General features: G+C 44.7%; 1 protein-coding gene across 3 annotated transcripts in view; it reads right to left on the bottom strand.

Moving 5' to 3' along the window:
- Positions 1-520: 520 nt before the first annotated feature.
- LOC129825434 (homeobox protein Meis2-like) overlaps positions 521-19,599 on the bottom strand; it is a 25,016-nt gene continuing 5,937 nt past the window's right edge. The window contains exons 7-13 of one of the 3 annotated variants that reach the window (XM_055885532.1): positions 16,168-16,282; positions 9,849-9,988; positions 5,545-5,621; positions 4,046-4,104; positions 2,900-2,989; positions 2,643-2,743; positions 521-1,583 (exon numbers count right to left, since the gene is read on the bottom strand). In XM_055885532.1, coding sequence (XP_055741507.1) covers positions 2,685-2,743; positions 2,900-2,989; positions 4,046-4,104; positions 5,545-5,621; positions 9,849-9,988; positions 16,168-16,282 — 540 coding nt within the window. In that variant the 3' untranslated portion in view covers positions 521-1,583; positions 2,643-2,684. The other 2 variants (XM_055885533.1, XM_055885534.1) reach the window with 2 other exon arrangements.

Below are 19,599 nucleotides of genomic sequence, written 5' to 3'. Positions count from 1 at the left end.
CATCATACCAATTTATTTGAAAATATATGAAATTATCGTTGCTTCCACGGTTATTTTTGTGGCATATGCCTATTGTTCTTTTTAAATATTGCCTTGATAAAAACGACAGAGTGGCTTTGGAATTCACAGTAGCCTATCTCAGTATGTTTCGAAGCCCGGTAGGTCATCCATCATTCCTGCCAGCCTCAATCAATAAGAAATGGTCGTCTTATATCGTTCTATATCGACCAAAACTGTAACGTGACCTCGTGTGTGAATACGAATTGTTGTTTGTTAATACGAAAGATATATATATTTACAGAGACATGCAATATTTAATACATGTCACGAGGTAGCTAATATGCAAATGTCGCCCAAACAGCAAACCAAAAAAATGCATTCACTGCAAATGTTATGCAATTGAATTAGGTCACAGTATCATATTATAGTATTAACTCAAGCTCTAACTTTTCTTTCTCTCCTCAAAAGTCTTTTTCTTTCACAGGAAAAATGGAATATGTGTTGAAAAAAGACTCTGGGGTCAAGTTTTAAAATTAGTTTTTATTTTGGTCTTTAGTGCAGAAACCCTTTCCTTCTTCCTGTGTGCTATAAAACTATTGTAACATGATCTAAATGGAAGTCGTCCAAGATCCACCTTACCAGTATGACGTCAATCCATCAGCTCTTTAGTCTGATTTCAGGACAACAGAGACTAATCCAAATCAAAACAGAATAATACAAAATATATGAAACGAATTCAGTGCATGGGCAATAAAAGCAACTGGGCCACATTCAGAATACAAATAAAAAGAGGGCTTGGTTTTTTTGGGGGAGCTGGATGGAGCTGCCGTCTGCAGTATCGGAGACAAGCTCCAGGCTGCAGACTCTGAGGCAATCTCTCTTTCTCTCTTTCTCTCCTTCTCTCTGTTCCACAGCACATAGGGGTGGGATTAGTGATAAACTCTCACTCCATAAACTAATAATCACAAAGCGCAAACATGAATAAAACAGTCAAATGAAAAAGCACAAGTCTATACACCACAACAGTTATTAAAACTCTTCATCATCTTTTTAGATATTCCACAGTGGTTGTTTTCAAATGGTGTGTTCATAAGATGAAGTGTTGTATTTGTTTGAGTGTGTGTGTGTGTGAGAGAGAGAGGGAATGTGTGTTAGTGTGTGTGTGTGTGCGGGCTGTGTCAATATATCTCGGGCAAAGACTAAAAAGTTCTTGTCCCTATGGTCCACCATTGTAGAAAAATAAATAAATAATTTAAAAAAGAAAACAAAAAATGTGTCAAAATGTTGTTGAGGTCATTTTAACTTCCGTTGTTCATACAGAAGTCTTTTTTTGTTTTGGAAGATTGTTGTTGTCTACAAATGTTGTTGTTTTTGTTGTTGTTTATTAGTAGATCCTCGTCTTCCTCCAGGCGTGGGGTTATTAAAGGTCAATGTGGGCGGCGTTTGTGCAGATGTGGGTGTGGTCCTCTATGCTCGAGTGGGGAGGTGAGGTGGGCGTAGTCAGATGACAGGTACAGGTGTGACTGGGGCGGAGTCACGCGCTCATTGGACCAAGCGGCAGGATTTTCCCTGAGCAAACCAGCCTGTAACACGAAGAAGTAGCCTGGGTCAGTCTCTTATACAACCATACCCTAACACACTGCAAATAGAGAACCAAAATCTTATAAGGTAAAGAAAATGCTACACATGACTGAGTCAGACATAGGTTTTACAGCTTGTACATACATTTGGACATTGCTGGTGCAGTGGTGTAATTCTTAAGGGATCTTTTAATAGACAAATGTTATGGCTCTGACTCCAATATGCATGGAATAAGTGCATTTTACTGCAAAACAACCCCACATGGAACCCTGGGTAAATTTACAGCCATCACAATCAGCATATGGTCTTGCAACAGATTAAATTAAGGGAGGAGAGCAGCCTCCTTCCTGTATTACGGCATTACAGTAACCGGTCAATGATCATTCAATGAGAAATGATTGGATGAAATAGTCTCAAAATTATATTATTTTTCAGCTTGAGTGAATAAAATATCTCTATGTGGACTGTATTCTAAATGTTGGCGCTGCACCCTCGCTGCTATCACCCTCGTGCTCTTTGGACTTGATTAGCAAAATCAGGGAAATGTCGGGAAGGGAAAAGGGGCTGTGTTGGCGGAACTGGCACCCGGTGAAGATTGAGGCGAACGCGGGGCTCTCTATTTACATATAAAGAGCTCAATTAATCAAGGTAAGTGTCATTATAGCGTGGCTCATTGAGCAGTGGAGTGTGGGTGTTAAATAAAAACTGGTGAGCTCCAGTGCCTCCGGCAGGCAATACGTCTTGATTTGTGAACTGTCAGCAGGGCCCAGAGAGCTGATAGGGCTGGAGGGGGACCGAGGGAGTCCAGAACCCCACATTCTTAATCAGATTGAGCCCTGGAGAAGGAGAGGAGGATGGAAAGGAAAGAAAAATTGATAAAAAGGAATGGAGAGAGATAGAGGAACAATGGAGGAGGGGGTGAGAAGGGCAGCAGATGAGGGAGAGAGGGTGAGCAATGTAGAGAGAGAGATGGAGTGATGGAGAGGAATAGAGGAACAATGAAGGAGGGGGGCTTGTGGGTGAAAAATGTAACAGGGGAGTGAGAATGAGGCTGTGCTTACTTCTCCATCTTCTTCTTCAGGCTTGCCTCGGTTGGACAGGGTTTACATGTAGTGCCACTGACCATCCATCCCCATATTCATTCCCATTCCACCCATTGGTCCTGCAGAATGAGTGACAGAGAGGGGAACTAATTACATGGTGCAATCACAGGTTGATATGACAATATACAATAATAACCCATGAATAGACAAACAGAACATAAACAGATTTTAGGCTACATTGGTAGAAAGGGACAGATAACAGGGTGCTTATTTACCGCCAGGCCGAATCCCCAGGTGTTGCTGTCCGTCGAGTACAAAGCCTCCCATTGGTTGCCCGTCAGGGCTGTATGCCGTCCCCTGGCCCACTGTGGATGTAACATTAACAAGACATGGGTCAGTATACTGTATACTACTAGATTATAATTATATTTATATGCGTCAATATAGAGATATAATACTAGATTATATTTATATTCATATTGGTCCGTATAGAGATATAATACTAGACTGTAATTCTATTTCTATTGGTCAGTATAGAGATATAATAATAGATTGTAATTCTATTTCTACGGGTAAGTATAGAGTTGTAATACTAGATTGTAATTATATTTCTAAGGGTCAGTATAGAGCTATAATACTAGATTGTAATTATATTTCTATTGGTCAGTATAGAGTTATAATACTAGATTGTAATTATATTTCTATTGGTCAGTATAGAGCTATAATACTAGATTATAATTATATTTCTATTGGTCAGTATAGAGCTATAATACTAGATTATAATTTTATTTCTATTGGTCAGTATAGAGCTACAATACTGGATTGTAATTATATTTCTATTGGTCAGTATAGAGCTACAACACTAGATTATAATTATATTTCTATTGGTCAGTATAGAGCTACAATACTGGATTGTAATTATATTTCTATTGGTCAGTATAGAGCTACAATACTAGATTATAATTATATTTCTATTGGTCAGTATAGAGCTATAATACTAGGTTATAATTATATTTCTATTGGTCAGTATAGAGCTACAATCCTAGATTATAATTATATTTCTATTGGTCAGTATAGAGCTATAATACTAGATTATAATTATATTTCTATTGGTCAGTATAGAGCTATAATACTAGATTATAATTCTATTTCTATTGGTCAGTATAGAGCTATAATACTAGATTATAATTATATTTCTATTGGTCAGTATAGAGCTATAATACTAGATTATAATTCTATTTCTATTGGTCAGTATGTGTCAAAGCCAAAAGACAGAAGAGATAAAGCATAAGAATAAAAGTGGCGTTCAAAACATCCTCATCTACATTACAAAATCATACAGTATAGTACAATTTAAAACATGACTGAGAAACAAAGCCATTGTATGTTATTGATTTGAACCAATTGAAATGGTGGTTTACCTGATCTGTTAGACTGGTCAATCATAGGCTGTACTATTCTCCTCCTGGCGTTGATGAACCTGGAGAGGAAGAGAGAAGGGAGAGAGAATTCAAACCAATACATGAAGCTTCTCCTTGGCTTTAGATCTCCTTTACATTCATCTTCCTGTTCTGCTTAAAGGAAAACTCCACCCCAAAAACTATCTATTTGTCTTTGTTTCATTAGTCCCACCTGTCCATCATATGATGCATCATATGGGCCAGATTTCTGTATTTTGAAAGTTACATATCTTGAAAACTTCATTGTTGACACGCAAAACATTTTGGGACTATATCAATAATGGAGTAATGAAACAAATAAAAATATACCGTTTTTGGGTGGAGTTCTTTAAGATAATCATACACAATCAAAACATTCAGCAATCAAACAGAATATGACAATTTTCTGCGCCAGTTTTACTAGTATTCCAATGTCTCGTGTCTTCAGGGATTAGGTTTATAATCGGTCTAATTCTTATTGACATGATCTGGGGTATTAGGAGACAGCCACATAGCTTACCAGATCTATTGATTTGGGTTTAGCCCTTTCAGCCTCAGGCTGTAATAAGGCTAAACGTTTGGCCAATTTCGGTCAGAGACGTACCACTGTATCCAACAGGACCCAACAGGACCCAGCAGGACTGGACAGATAGGTAAGCAAAGCATTCGCCTGCTTTGATAAGTGTATTGCATTAGATACATTAATATAACTAATATAATTCTTAACTCCTCGGGATTAGAGGTGCACGTCCATGTAATTAGGTGTGTTGAGAACCCAATATTGATTCTGGGATGGGGGAGGATTAATCGCGAGAAGCCAAAGTCAAATAATTTATTCCAAACCTGACCCTGTGTAAACTCAAAGTAAAGTGATACCTTTTAGATAACACACCAGAAGTGCAATCTCGAAACCAAATCCCAAACCCCCCTGGATCTGTTCCTCTTTCCTCTGTGATCATTACATTGGACCCCGCCCCCCTTCCCAAAATGGGATAAGCCATCTACAAAGAGGCCAGGTTGCCGGGCCTTAAATATGCTTTAATCCATCATGTCATACATGTAAAATGAGGCTGAGGGATTGTAAGGGGTTGAGAGGGGGTGTACATCTCCCTGTTAATGTTTCCCAGACAGTGAAGATAGATTGAGTATGCTTAATAACACTTCCATTTTAGTTCCCATAGAATGTACACGCTTCGCCAAAAACATGGCTGTAGCATTGATTTAGATAGGAGCCTATTAGCCAGTCCTGGGAGGAGGTACGAAGGAAAGAAGGAAAGGAATAAAGGAGAGAATGAAGCACAATGGTTAGGGTTAGCGTTAGCGTTAGGGTTAGCGTTAGCTTTAGGGTTAGCGTTAGCTTTAGGGTTAGCGTTAGGGTTAGGGTTAGCGTTAGGATTAGCTTTAGGGTTAGCTTTAGGGTTAGCTTTAGGGTTAGCGTTAGGGTTAGGCTTAGTGTGGGGCCTTGGGTGTTAGCTACTCACCAGTTGTTCACTTGCAGGATGGTGAGGCCTGTATCCTGTGCTAGCTGCTTCTTCTGTTCCTCTGAAGGGTAGGGGTGCTGTGGTACACAGAGGACAGAAAAAACTACATCTTCAGGAAAAAAAAGAAAACACCCAGCTTGCATTCATTTACAAACGATCATGTCTAGACAGAAACACACGTCACATACGACCAGGGGTTAAGGTTAAGGTTAGACAGAAACACACGTCACATACGACCAGGGGTTAGGGTTAGGGTTAGGGTTAAGGTTAGACAGAAACACACGTCACATACGACCAGGGGTTAGGGTTAGGGTTAAGGTTAGACAGAAACACACCTCACATACGACCAGGGGTTAGGGTTAGGGTTAGGGTTAAGGTTAGACAGAAACACACGTCACATACGACCAGGGGTTAGGGTTAGGGTTAGGGTTAGACAGAAACACACCTCACATACGACCAGGGGTTAGGGTTAGGGTTAGGGTTAAGGTTAGACAGAAACACACCTCGCATACGACCAGGGGTTAGGGTTAAGGTTAGACAGAAACACACGTCACATACGACCAGGGGTTAGGGTTAGGGTTAGGGTTAGGGTTAGACAGAAACACACGTCACATACGACCAGGGGTTAGGGTTAGGGTTAGGGTTAAGGTTAGACAGAAACACACGTCACATACGACCAGGGGTTAGGGTTAGGGTTAGGGTTAAGGTTAGACAGAAACACACGTCACATACGACCAGGGGTTAGGGTTAGGGTTAGGGTTAAGGTTAGACAGAAACACACGTCACATACGACCAGGGGTTAGGGTTAGGGTTAGGGTTAAGGTTAGACAGAAACACACGTCACATACGACCAGGGGTTAGGGTTAGGGTTAGGGTTAAGGTTAGACAGAAACACACGTCACATACGACCAGGGGTTAGGGTTAGGGTTAGGGTTAAGGTTAGACAGAAACACACGTCACATACGACCAGGGGTTAGGGTTAGGGTTAAGGTTAGACAGAAACACACGTCACATACGACCAGGGGTTAGGGTTAGGGTTAGGGTTAAGGTTAGACAGAAACACACCTCGCATACGACCAGGGGCTTTCCATTCACAACCTAAGGGAAAGTCAAACTCAGGAAATGTAATTATGCCCAGTGATAGACTCACATCCACAGTGACCCTTGGCTAATATACACACAAGTCAATCTCTCTAGTTAGCATAAGCACAACCAAGACTGACCACTGATTGGCCCCTGAACACTTTGGGCTCAAAGCGTGTGGCATTGTTTGACATTATTTGACATGATTTGACAAATGATCAAATGCGATACAAAGGAACACAATGGAGACCTTTGTTAGGGCCTGAATAGGGCCCCTGTCCCCCTGTCTCCCTGTCCCCCTGTCTCCCTGTCTCTCTGCTGGCGGTGTGACAGAGGGAGGAGGGCGGCAGATTGCAGACAGAGTTTACCCATTCACAGGGTACAGGGTGGTGGGCGCTGTCAGGGCTGCAGCCACCTCCTGTGGTCACCGGATGAGGAATGAGCTCGAATCAACTTCATTTTTAAACAGGTCTTTCAGTCACACACACACAGTCACACACAGAGACACACAGTCACACACACACACACACACACACACACACACACACACACACACACACACACACACACACACACACACACACACACACACACACACACACACACACACACACACACACACACACACACACACACACACACACACACACACACAGCGCCCGCACCCACACACAGACACAGACAAACACTCTCTCTCTCTCACACACACACAGTGCCCCCCCCCACACACACACATAAAGTCACACACACACACACACACACACACACACACACACACACACACACACACACACACACACACACACACACACACACACACACACATACAGTCACACACACACACACGCACGCACACACACACACACACACATAAACCGCAATGGTGGTGACAAAAGCCATTGTTGCCACAAGTGATCGTCATGGTGACCTCCCAGCTTGGTGTCTGACAGTCTAGTGACGGATGGCTCAGTGCTCCTCCCTCAACCCAGCAGAACGTCTCTGTCTTCCTAAATAAAACCTTCTTCTAATGTCTCCAGTACAATCTACAGTGTTGTCACATTGGGTCCTCTCTCCAATGTCTAACTCTTATCAGCTATGTTACTTTACTCAGGTCACCTGTCATTGAGCTGTGGTTAAACAAGACTTGTTCCTCTGGGCTCCAATAGAGCCTCAAGGTTGAACAAGACTTATTCCTTTGAGCTCCAACAGGGCCTCAAGGTTGAACAATAATTATTCCTCTGAGCTCCAATAGGGCCTCAAGGTTGAACAAGACTTATTCCTCTGAGCTCCAACAGGGCCTCAAGGTTGAACAATAATTATTCCTCTGAGCTCCAATAGGGCCTCAAGGTTGAACAAGACTTATTCCTCTGAGCTCCAACAGGGCCTCATGGTGGAACAAGACTTATTCCTCTGAGCTCCAACAGGGCCTCAAGGTTGAACAAGACTTATTCCTCTGAGCTCCAACTGGGCCTCATGGTGGAACAAGACTTATTCCTCTGAGCTCCAATAGGGCCTCAAGGTGGAACAAGACTTATTCCTCTGGGCTCCAATAGAGCCTCAAGGTTGAACAAGACTTATTCCTTTGAGCTCCAACAGGGCCTCATGGTGGAACAAGACTTATTCCTTTGAGCTCCAACAGGGCCTCATGGTGGAACAAGACTTATTCCTCTGAGCTCCAACAGGGCCTCATGGTGGAACAAGACTTATTCCTTTGAGCTCCAACAGGGCCTCATGGTGGAACAAGACTTATTCCTCTGAGCTCCAACAGGGCCTCAAGGTTGAACAAGACTTATTCCTCTGAGCTCCAACAGGGCCTCATGGTGGAACAAGACTTATTCCTTTGAGTTCCAATAGGACCTCAAGGTTGATCAAGAGCACCCTTTTATAGCTGTGTTTTTGCTAAATGCAATGTATGTTTGTTGTAACTAATTTAATACATTAGCGTTAAAAAGAGAGCTTCACAAAGATCTGTCTCAATCAGCATGTAGGTGGAGGTCTAAAACCAACAGTTACTATATGACCATGCTAATAGGCCAATAATGAATCCTAGAATTAATCTAAATCTTCCATTGCTGCTTTATCTGTACCTTTGTAGAGGAGGATCTTTAGAGCTCCTCATCAGAACAGGACCACAACAGCTGAAGGCTAAGACTATCTAGAGAAAGACCCTCTCTCCCCTTCTCAGACCCCAGCCTCAACGGTAAAGTCAGGACAAAACATAATCCGTCTCCATCACCCTCTGTGGCCCGATGAATGGCTGATCGCCTGGGTATTGCAATGGGACCATTCAGAAGACATCGAGGGGCCAAAGTTCCCCTTACACCGTGTTTACGAGCCACATCCTTCCATGACAAACACTTGTGCTTAACCAGTGAGGCTGAAAAGAGACAGGGAACAGAGAGGGGATGATTCAATTAGCCTTCCTTTCCTTCTTATTTTTTATCTGTCCAATCTAAAGGTTCTTACTTCCGGTACAGGAGATGTGTGACAGGTTTTCACCCAGAAAACAAATAAGGAGCTTTGAAAACATCTACGAGTGGAGAGGAGAAAAGTAGAAAACCAGAGGAGAAGGAGGAGGAGTCAGAGACTGCGGCACTGTCTATTGGGTCTGGAGATAAAAGGTGAAACTCTCCTCTCGGGGATTGGTTGGAAGTCGTTGGAATGTCAGATAGTCCTTCTGAGCCTGAACAGAGGAGTTGCATTCTGGGAAAGTAGTCTATTCTGTTTTTGTAAAACAAAGTCCAGACGCTCAGTATAGTGGCATCATTCCCAACAAGTGTTGTATAATGGAGAGACTGCAGTTAGACAATATACACCACTTGTCTTTTATAGAGCCCACTGTTCTCTTCAGCCACAATTACTGTTTTTTTACAAATAAAAAATCACAAGGAAAATCATTCGGCGAAGCACTACAATGTCACAGACCAATGCCCCTGTGTTGTGACATGACTGAGTGTTGGATGCACTAACTTGTATTACTATTACCCCAAGGAGTATTTGGCATACCCACATGGGGAACCGGGGAAGATTCAGAAGATGTCTACAAAACATGGGCCTCATGGTTAAATGCATGATAGTCATGACCAGTTGCACAAGAGGGTGTACTTTGGGCAGAACAAGATGTGTTTGGGGTAACAGTAAGCAAAAAAGGTTGAGAACCATCCCAGTAGTGGAGTCTGGTTAGGGCTGGAGCTAGGGCCAGGTCGGGCCTGCTGTCTTACCGTGAGGTGCTGGAAGAGCCACGCTCGCATTATATTGGTGGCCACTTTGGGGAAGATACCTCTCTTCTTCTGTCTCTTCTTGTCCAGGTCATCCTCGTCTCCTGTGCCCGGCGACGCCAGACTGTTGTCGAGGCCATCTCCTAAAACAAGAGAAAAAGTAGCCACAAGGGATATGTTATTAAATGTCTTTAACTTAGACACATCACCTCCATTGGCCAGAAACACACACTGAAAGGGTAGCAGAGGTCTAGGGCAAAGCAACAGCATAGCAACAGAACATTCCACATCTTCCACATTTGCACGACTTCATCCACATTCTGCTACAGTTTTGGATAATGTAGAGGGGGCATACACTATAGTGACACAGCTCAATAAAACATTATGAGCTATTCATTCAATCTGAGTAGCACGATTGACATGAAGTACTGACTGTTAGAGCCAGGCTGTAAGTTTCACAGGAAGTACTAACTGTTAGAGCCAGGCTGTAAGTTTCACAGGAAGTACTGACTGTTAGAGCCAGGCTGTAAGTTTCACAGGAAGTACTGACTGTTAGACCCAGGCTGTAAGTTTCACATGAAGTAATGACTGTTAGAGCCAGGCTGTAAGTTTCACATGAAGTAATGACTGTTAGAGCCAGGTTGCAGGCTTGACATGAAGTAAGAGCCGTGGCCAGACACAATGCGCAGGCAGCAGCATTTTTATTTATCCACTGGGGAGCCAGGCCCAGCCAATCAGAATACATTTTTCCCCACAAAAGGGCTTTATTGCAGACAGAAATACTCCTCAGTTTCATCAGCTGTCCTAGTGGCTGATCTCAGACAAGAGAGGAAGCCGGATATGGAGGTCCTTGGCTGGCGTGGTTACACATGGTCTGTGGTTGGCAGGCTGGTTGGACGTACTGCCAAATTCTCTAAAACGACGTTGGAGGCGGCTTATGGTAAAAAAAAATGCAATTCTCTGGCAACAGCTCTGGTGGACATTCCAGTAGTCAGCATGCCAATTGCACGCTCCCTCAAAACTTGAGACATGTGTCACATTGTGTTGTGTGACAAAACTGCATATTTTAGAGTGGACTTTCATTGTCCACAGCACAAGGTGCACCTGTGTAATGATCATGCTGTTTAATCAGCGTCTTTATATGCCACACCTGTCAGGTGGATGGATTCTCTTGGCAAAGGAGAAATGCTCACTAAGATGGATGTAAACAAATTTATGCACACCATTTGTGAAAAATCAAATTACTGTGCATATGGACATTTTCTGGGATCTTTTATTTCAGCTCATGAAACACGGAACCAACACTTTAAATATTTTGTTTATATTTTTGCCCAGTATAGATATTCCACCATTTGATAAAGACAAATGGTTTAGTTGTAAAAAAAATGGAAAAATGTCACAATAACAAAAATAACAATTGTGACCTCATAGTTAAGGTATGACATCACAATAACATAACAAATCCCCTCACCTGTGGAGTTGAAAGCAGGGCGCTCCTTTTGTCTATGTGTGCTAAGGATGTTTGGGTGGATGGAGGGGGGTGTTATGGGGCTGGGGGGGTTGTGGTCATTCCCCCTCAAGCCCCCCAAGTGTTCAGTGACCTACCCTACCCCAGTCCAGTCTGTCTGTGTTGGATTGTCTGATTCACACTGCAACGCACACACACACACACACAGCCATACAACACATACACACAGCCACACAATACACACACACAGCCACACAACACACACACAGCCACACAACACACACACACAGCCACACACAGCCTCTCTCTCCTACTGGCATTATTGTTTCAATGGGAACCTTCTCACGGATCAAGGCTAGAAGGCTCCCTTTTAAACTGAGATTTCCGCGGCTTCCGCCCCTGCCCTCGCTCCCCATTGCTCTTCATCACAGAACCTTCTGTGCACTCTCTCTCCCTCTCTTTCTTTCTCTCTCTCTCTGTCTCTTTCCTTCTCCCTCTCCGCCATTAATTGTGCATCAGCCGAGATGATTTTCTTTTAACAGTGGTGGTTATTTTTCTTGCCCTCGGGGCAGAGATGCCTTGAAAGCCTGCCTGCAGGGGATGTGAATAATGTATCTGAGAGACTCCTCCCCGGAGGCGGGACTGGAACCCTACTTTTCATAAGATTTGCCCTGGCATGTCTTTTTGTTTTTGGGGATGCATCAATCAAAGGGGCTTCTATATATGCGCCCATAATCATGCATAAATATTTCAGCTAATGAATATTGACATTAAAAAGGATGACTTGGACTGAGTGGGGTGGGAGGGGAGGGGTGTGTTGGGTTGGGTTGGGGATGGGGATGGGGATGGGGGTGGTGGTGTTCTGACGGATGGTGTAGTCCAAGTCAAGGACAGGGCAGGTTGTTTGGCCACTGTCTCCTTTGCTTATGTGATGCTTTACTTTTTGTGTCCTCTATTCCATATCCTCTCTGTTCATAGATGTTATAACAAGCTTTTATAACAGGTTTCTTTTCTAAGCTTTTGGTCTTATGACTGACAAAAATGAGGAGGTTTGATGTGGGAAGAGAGGTCTTGGAGGATGGTGCTGAAGAGATCTGTCGTTTCAGAGAGGACAGTTAATATCCTGTCTCACAGGCTAGGACAGACATTTTGTTCAGTAATGCCTTGGGTGGTGAAATAATCAATAAAAAATGATACCTATCAATGACTTAACATTTGAGCTGGTGCGGGTGATCAAAATGACAAAAATCCACGTTGGTAATTTTAAATTCGTTATGTATCTGTTTCTGTACCAAATAACTGAAAACAATGGAAGAGAGAATGAGGGAAAGAATGAAAAATAGGAAGTCACCAGCACGGCCTAATTATATCTAAGGAGCGTCAACCCCTCCTGCCCCCCTCCTCCTCTCCCCCCAGCCCTCTCTTTTTTCCTGCTCCAGAGAGGGACGGCCGCAGGGCAGATCCTCTGCTACGCTAATCGCTTCTGACTGTTCCCTGGCAACTCAGCCAATCTAAGCAGTGTGACAGTGCACTACTCTCAAAATCCTACCCGTGGAACGCTCCTCCCGTGGCCTAGCTCCTCGCCTGCCTGCCTACCCCGCTCCCTCCCTGCTTGCCTGCCCCGCCCCCTTCCTCCTTCCCCCCCTGCGTGCCTGCCCCAGTGTCTGCACTCATGACACGGGGGGTGGGGTGGGGTGGGGGGGGGTGGGGGGGGGGGGCTGCTGCCATGGGGAAGGCGGGAGTACTGCCTCGGGCGCTTTAGGGAAAACAGCACCCTAAGATATGAAAAAGAGAGGCATCCTTGGCTGGCTTCCAACCCCCAACACCCTACTCTACGCCCCTCTCTCTCCCTCTCTCTTCCTCTCTCAGTCTCTCCTTCTCTCTCCCTCGCTCTTCCTCTCTCAGTCTCTCCTTCTCTCTCCCTCTTTCTTCCTCTCTCCCTCTCTCTTCCTCTCTCAATCTCTCCATCTTCCTCTCTCTGTCTCTCCCTCTCTCTTCCTCTCTCAGTCTCTCCCTCTCTCTTCCTTTCTCAGTCTCTCCATATTCCTCTCTCCATCTCTCCCTCTCTCCCCCTCTCTCTTCCTCTCTCTGTCTCTCCTTCTCTCTCCCTCTCTCTTCCTCTCTCTGTCTCTCCTTCTCTCTCCCTCTCTCTTCCTCTCTCTGTCTCCCTCTGTCTCTCCTTCTCTCTCCCTCTCTCTCACCCTCTCTTCCTCTCTCTCCCTCTCCTTCTCTCTCCCTCTACCTTCCTCTCTCTGTCTCTCCTTCTCTCTCGCCCTCTTCCTCTCTGTCTCTCCCCTCTATCCCTTTCTCTTCCTCTCTCTCATCAACAACATCAGAGACCAGTGCTCCTACAGTTAGGTATAAACTGGGACAACTAGATGAGGCAAGAGAATTCACATGATGACATGTCCATATCCGACAAAGTGCAGGGTTGGCTATTAGCTAACAGAACTGATTGCTGTATTCTGGCCTGCATCAGTGATGGGAACCCAATGCAGCTTGCCTAATGAGCTCACCTGGACCTGATCCATCACCAATGACACTTCTCAGCCCCTCCTGTTATTACCCATGATGCACACTGCTAAATGGGAGCTGTTGTCTGGAAGCTTTCCAAGACACTGGGAATCCTATATTGATGTTGATGAATAGATCTAGAATCGTTCCTCCCAGAGGCCTTTATCCTATTGATTTGGAGTGGTGATCGGTAAGGCCTGGATGAAGATGAACACTTTTAGTTCTTGTGCCTCTCTCCCTTGTTATTTGTGAGAGCATCTTGTCACAGGTTATATGGGAACATTAGCCTGGAGTGTCATTGGTATGTCACCACCAGCAGTTCTGGATTCCATTTTCGGTGGCATCCATCCGGAGGAGACAAAAAGATGCACTGACTGCATCCTGTATCTTCCCGCTCTGCATTCCCCTCTTTGTAAACACTAGTGTACAGCGGCTTCACAGCAGCTAGTTCCCCTTGGTTTCCTTTCCTTCTTTTATGATGGACATTCCAAGCCCCGCCCCCAAAAAACATTCCTAGGATAGCTCATCCCTTTTAGAACTGTCCCTGTGCCCCATCTATCTGAGAGTCACTCCGGGGGAGGTGGAATCAAAGACATTCCCCTCTGCATATCACACAGCTTACAAGAAAACAACCAAAGACTGCATAAGCCAATGGGTTAGCGGTTAGCCACATGGCTAACATAGCCACTAAGCCATAACTACACCACCAACCAACCAACCACATATCAACTACCTGTGGTTGATACCAACCATACTAACCACAATTCTCCCCCATTAGATAAGACTGTAGGTTAACACTTTTAAGGCTTTTATCATTGGCCCACACAACCATGACTAATGTCCATTAGGACAATAGGAGCCCCTTCATAGTAGGAACTTTGAAGAGCATCAGTAATCTCCTAGCGAGGCCTGCACTACTGACGTAAAGGCCCCGCTTTGGCCCCCAGGTCCCGTCCTATGTTAAAAGTGTTTGCTTTCCTCGTCCCCTTGAATGAGAAAAGGGATGGAAACAAGGGATGAAAACAAGGGATGAAAAAATAGCAGAGTCCCCAGGAGGATTATGAGGATCAGCAGGTAGGCAGGGAAGCATCAGATCCTGCTACCAGTGACTATGACTGGGACTCTGATCATTCTGGGGCTTTTTCTCCCCTTTGTTCCTCCATACATAAAGTGGCTCTGTCCTTCCCAGCTCCACGGCAGGGGTTATTGTGCTTCCCCAGCCTCTATGCATTCTATACCCAGGTCAAAAGGGCAGGGAGACATGGACTTTGGGTGTCCCCTCGCTTTTGTTTAAAAAAAAATAAACAACTCCAGAGGAACCAAGGAAAAAGCCATTCACACCATCCTCTTCCCCTCTCTTTGCGGACAATACAATTCACATAGTCAGTTTTACTGTGTTAGGGCATTTACTATGTTAGGGCATTTACTGTGTTAGGGCACAAAATATCTGCGTAATATACAATTAAATAACAAGAACACCATCACATTTTACAGGACCACTGTAGGAGACAGACAGCTTTGGGAAACGACAAATCTCCAAATCACACAGTTAAAACAGCTGCCCTACTCACCTTACAATAAAAACTTTTTTTGTACATAGGGCAAGTAAAGCACTTATTTAGCCAATCATAAGTTATAAACATTAGGCTAAGTGAAATTCGTTGAACATGTTTTTCAGATAGTTAGGATACCTGAAGAAACTGTGGTAAAATCAGGAGGAATAAACTTAATCTTTGTTTCTGACTGTCCTTTCATCCTCTGAATTGCTCTTGTCTTGCAAAACATCCTGCCATTGTTTAGCTCAATGCCCTGCTATTGATGCCTGATGGGCAGAGGGTGGTAAGTTGCTTTAAAGTCTATTCTATTTTTACTGTGGCCATAGGAGAGAAAAACAAAAACAAGTAATAAAACCCTTATAGCCTCCAATGAGCTCACCACTGGCTAAATGAACAGCCGGCACGCGGACAGAAAGCCAAGTAGGCTATTAAACAGCAATACTGGACACAGTCATGCAAAACCAGTAATTGGCAATAATTACCCTCATCATATCAGATTCAACTTTTGAACTTTATCATCTGACCTGGATAAGTGATAAAACTACAAAGTCACCATCAAAACCCAACAAACTAGCTGTTGATACAACAACAACCTCTTATCTCAACATTATCTGAATGATAAGGATGGAGAAACAATAACTGCTTATCATTATGATCTCTGGAGAGGCTAAGTTTCATCGACAGCTCACAAGTAGTGAAAACACCACTGCCTTTGTATGAGGTCAGCACTGAGGGTAACCTTTGATATGGTATTGAGTCTAAAGAGAAGCTGTGGTTCTCTTACCGAGTTCGCTGCTGTTGTCCCCACTCTGGGAGACGTGGCCCCCGCTGGAGGGCCCCGGGGTGCCCACGGAGGGCGTGGAGTGGGCGTCATCCAGGTCTCTCCAGGACGCCGGGTTCTGGGGTCCACAGAGAGGATCATCAACATATCCCCCGTCCCGACCACACAACAGCAGAGGAGGGAGAGAAAGAGAGCGAGAGCGAGAGCGATAGATAGATAGATAGATAGATAGATAGATAGATAGATAGATAGATAGATAGATGGATGGATATAGATAGATAGATAGATAGATAGATAGATAGATAGATAGAATGAGAGAGAGAATGAGAGAGAGAATGAGAGAGAGAGAGAGATCACATTAGAAAACAGTGGATACAGTATGCCGTAACTTTAAATCAATGTAACTCCCTAACACACACTCAAACATACACATTCAAACACACACAAACCCAGCCAATTTACCACAGCGCACAATATGACCATGTCGTCAATAAGAATATAGAACCTGTCCAAAAGATCCAGAATCCAATAATCCAACAATCTAAATTACCATTTTCCCTGAGACTGAGACGGCGGCAAAATAAAATAGAAAATAAAACGTTAAAGCTGATATTCAGCTACACTAGCTAATACTGTAGAGCCAAAGCAATCAGCACCAGAGCTCCAGCAACACTGCTTCCTTTCCTCTATTCTCCGGTGTCTTGACTGATTCTGAAGCCCAGTGGTCTCTCCGAACACCTATTTATTGGGCCATATATGCACAGGGACCAGGGTACTTAGACAGTCTAAAGCTGAGGGCCAAGCAGCAGAGCAACCTCTTCAGCCTCTTGGCGTCAGCTGTTCGCCGGATGGTGCTCAGATGAAGAGCTCAGCCAACGACAAGAATAATCACTGCAACAATGGCAGCGCAGTGTGAATGAGGCCTCTCATCGAGCTCGACGAGCAGACCCCTTTTCCATCCCAACACACAGTAATTAGAAAGCTGTTTGTGTGGCGTCCCCATTCAATGTGCCATGTGTTTCCACGTTTATCAAGCTAATGAAGGGGGTTCTTTACTCACTCACAACCCAGCTGTTAAGATTACATTAATTACACATACAGTGCGGTCTATCCTTCTTTAAAATGTATCTTCCAAACTGAGATCCATAAAGGCAGAGAAGTTAAGATAATACAAATAGATCATAAATTATGACATCATAACTGACTTCAACTGATCTTCAATCACACATTTTTCAAGCCAGTCATCCCTTAACTCAGATGAGTCTTCTTACTCTAAAAGTTTGTGATATCAACACGAATATTGAGCTGCTCTCTCTTGAATATAGGCTGGGTTGTGGACTCCCTCAAACGTTTCCCAAAAAGAGGCAGAGTTGGTGTGCCACAAAGAGAACCAACATACTGTGTAGTACTCTCCCTCATTGTGAGGTTTAGCTGCATTCCCTGTAGAAATAGAACTGGTAGAGTGAACAGAGTTCTAAACTCCTGAAGATTTGTCATGAACTTCTCACACGTAAACTAAATCAAATCAAATCACAGTTTATTTGATCACATACACGTGTTTAGCAGATGTTATTGCAGGTGTAGCGAAATGCTTGTGTTTCTAGCTCCAACAGTGCAGTAATATCTAACAAGTAATATCGAACAATTTCACAACAATACACACAAATCTAAGTAAAGGAATGGAATTAAGAATATATTTACACTACCGGTCAAAAGTTTTAGAACACATACTCATTCAAGGGTTTTTCTTTATTTTTAGTATTTTCTACATTGTAGAATAATAGTGAAGACATCAAAACTATGACATAACACATATGGAATCATCTAGTAACCAAAAAAGTGTTAAACAAATCCAAAAATATTTTATATTTGGAATCAAGATTCCAAATATAAAAGTGCAGCGTGGAAAGTGTTCATGATCTTTAATGTCAAGAATCACTCAATCAAAAATAACGAATAAAAAAACGAAAGCGAACAGTTCCGTCAGGCACAGATACTAAACGGAAAACACCCCACAAAACCCAAATGGATAATGATAACTTATATTTGATCCCCAATCAGAGACAACGATAGACAGCTGCCTCTGATTGGGAACCACATTAGGCAAAAACAACAAAGAAATAGAAAACATAGATTCTCCCACATGAGTCAAATCCTGACCTAACCAAACATAGAGAATAAATAAGGATCTCTAAGGTCAGGGCGTGACTGTACCCCCCCCCCCCCCCCAAAGGTGCGGACTCCGACCGCAAACCTGAACCTATAGGGGAGGGTCCGGGTGGGCATCTACTCTCGGTGGGGGCTCCGGTGCGGGACGCAGACCCCGTCCCGCTTTAGGCTCCCCCCACTTCGGTGGCGCCTCCGGTGCAGGGATCGTCGCCGATGGCTCCGGACTGCGGACCGTCGTTGGAGGCTCCGGACTGGGGACCGTCGTTGGAGGCTCCGGACTGGGGACCGTCGTTGGAGGCTCCGGACTGGGGACCGTCGCCAGAGGCTCGGGGCTGGGGATCGTCGCCGGAGGCTCGGGACTGGGGACCGTCGCCGAAGGCTCCGGACTGGGAACCCTTGCTGAAGGCTCCGGACTGGGAACCCTCGCTGAAGGCTCTGGACTGGGAACCCTTCGTGCCATGGATCATCACAGGAGGCTTCGTGCCATGGATCATCACTGGAGGCTTCATGCTATGGATCATCACTGGAGGCTTTGGGCCATGGATCATCACTGGAGTCTCCGGGCCATGGATTATCACTAGAGGCTCCGGGCCATGGATTATCACTGGAGGCTTCGTGACATGGATCATCACTACAGGCTCCGGACAATGGATCATCACTGGAGGCTTCGTACGTGGAGCCGGAACAGGTCTCACCGGACTGAGCAGATGTACTGGAAGCCTGGTGCGGGGAGCTGCCACAACACGTCCTGGCTGGATACCCACTCCAGCTCGGTGAGTGTGGAGAGCTGGCACGGGACGCACTGGGCTATGAAGGCGCACTGGAGGCAGAGTGCGTAGAGCCGGCGCAGGATAGGCGCACTGGAGGTCTGGAGTGCAAAGCTGGCACAACGCGTCCTGGCTGAATCCCCTCTGTAGCACGGCAAGTGCAGGGAGCTGGAACAGGCCGCACTGGGCTGTGCTGGCGAACTGAGGATACCGTGCGTAGAGCTGGCGCAGGATATCCTGGACCGAAGAGACGCACCGGAGGCCAGGAGCGCTGAGCCGGCACAATCCGTCCTGGCTGAATGCCCACTCTAGCACGGCAACTGCGGGGAGCTGGAACAGAGCGCACCGGGCTATGAATACGTACCGGAAACACTGTGCGCATCACTGCATAACACGGTGCCTGACCAGTCACACGCTCCCCACGGTAAGCATGGTGAGTTGGCTCAGGTCTAAACCCTGACTCTGCCAATCTCCCCGTGTACCCCCCCCCTCAAAAAAT

Source organism: Salvelinus fontinalis, chromosome 27, assembly GCF_029448725.1.
Source record: "Salvelinus fontinalis isolate EN_2023a chromosome 27, ASM2944872v1, whole genome shotgun sequence".
Taxonomy (NCBI): Eukaryota; Metazoa; Chordata; class Actinopteri; order Salmoniformes; family Salmonidae; genus Salvelinus; species Salvelinus fontinalis.
The sequence above is the reverse complement of the archived record's forward strand: the minus strand, read 5'-3'. Positions and strand labels throughout refer to the sequence as shown.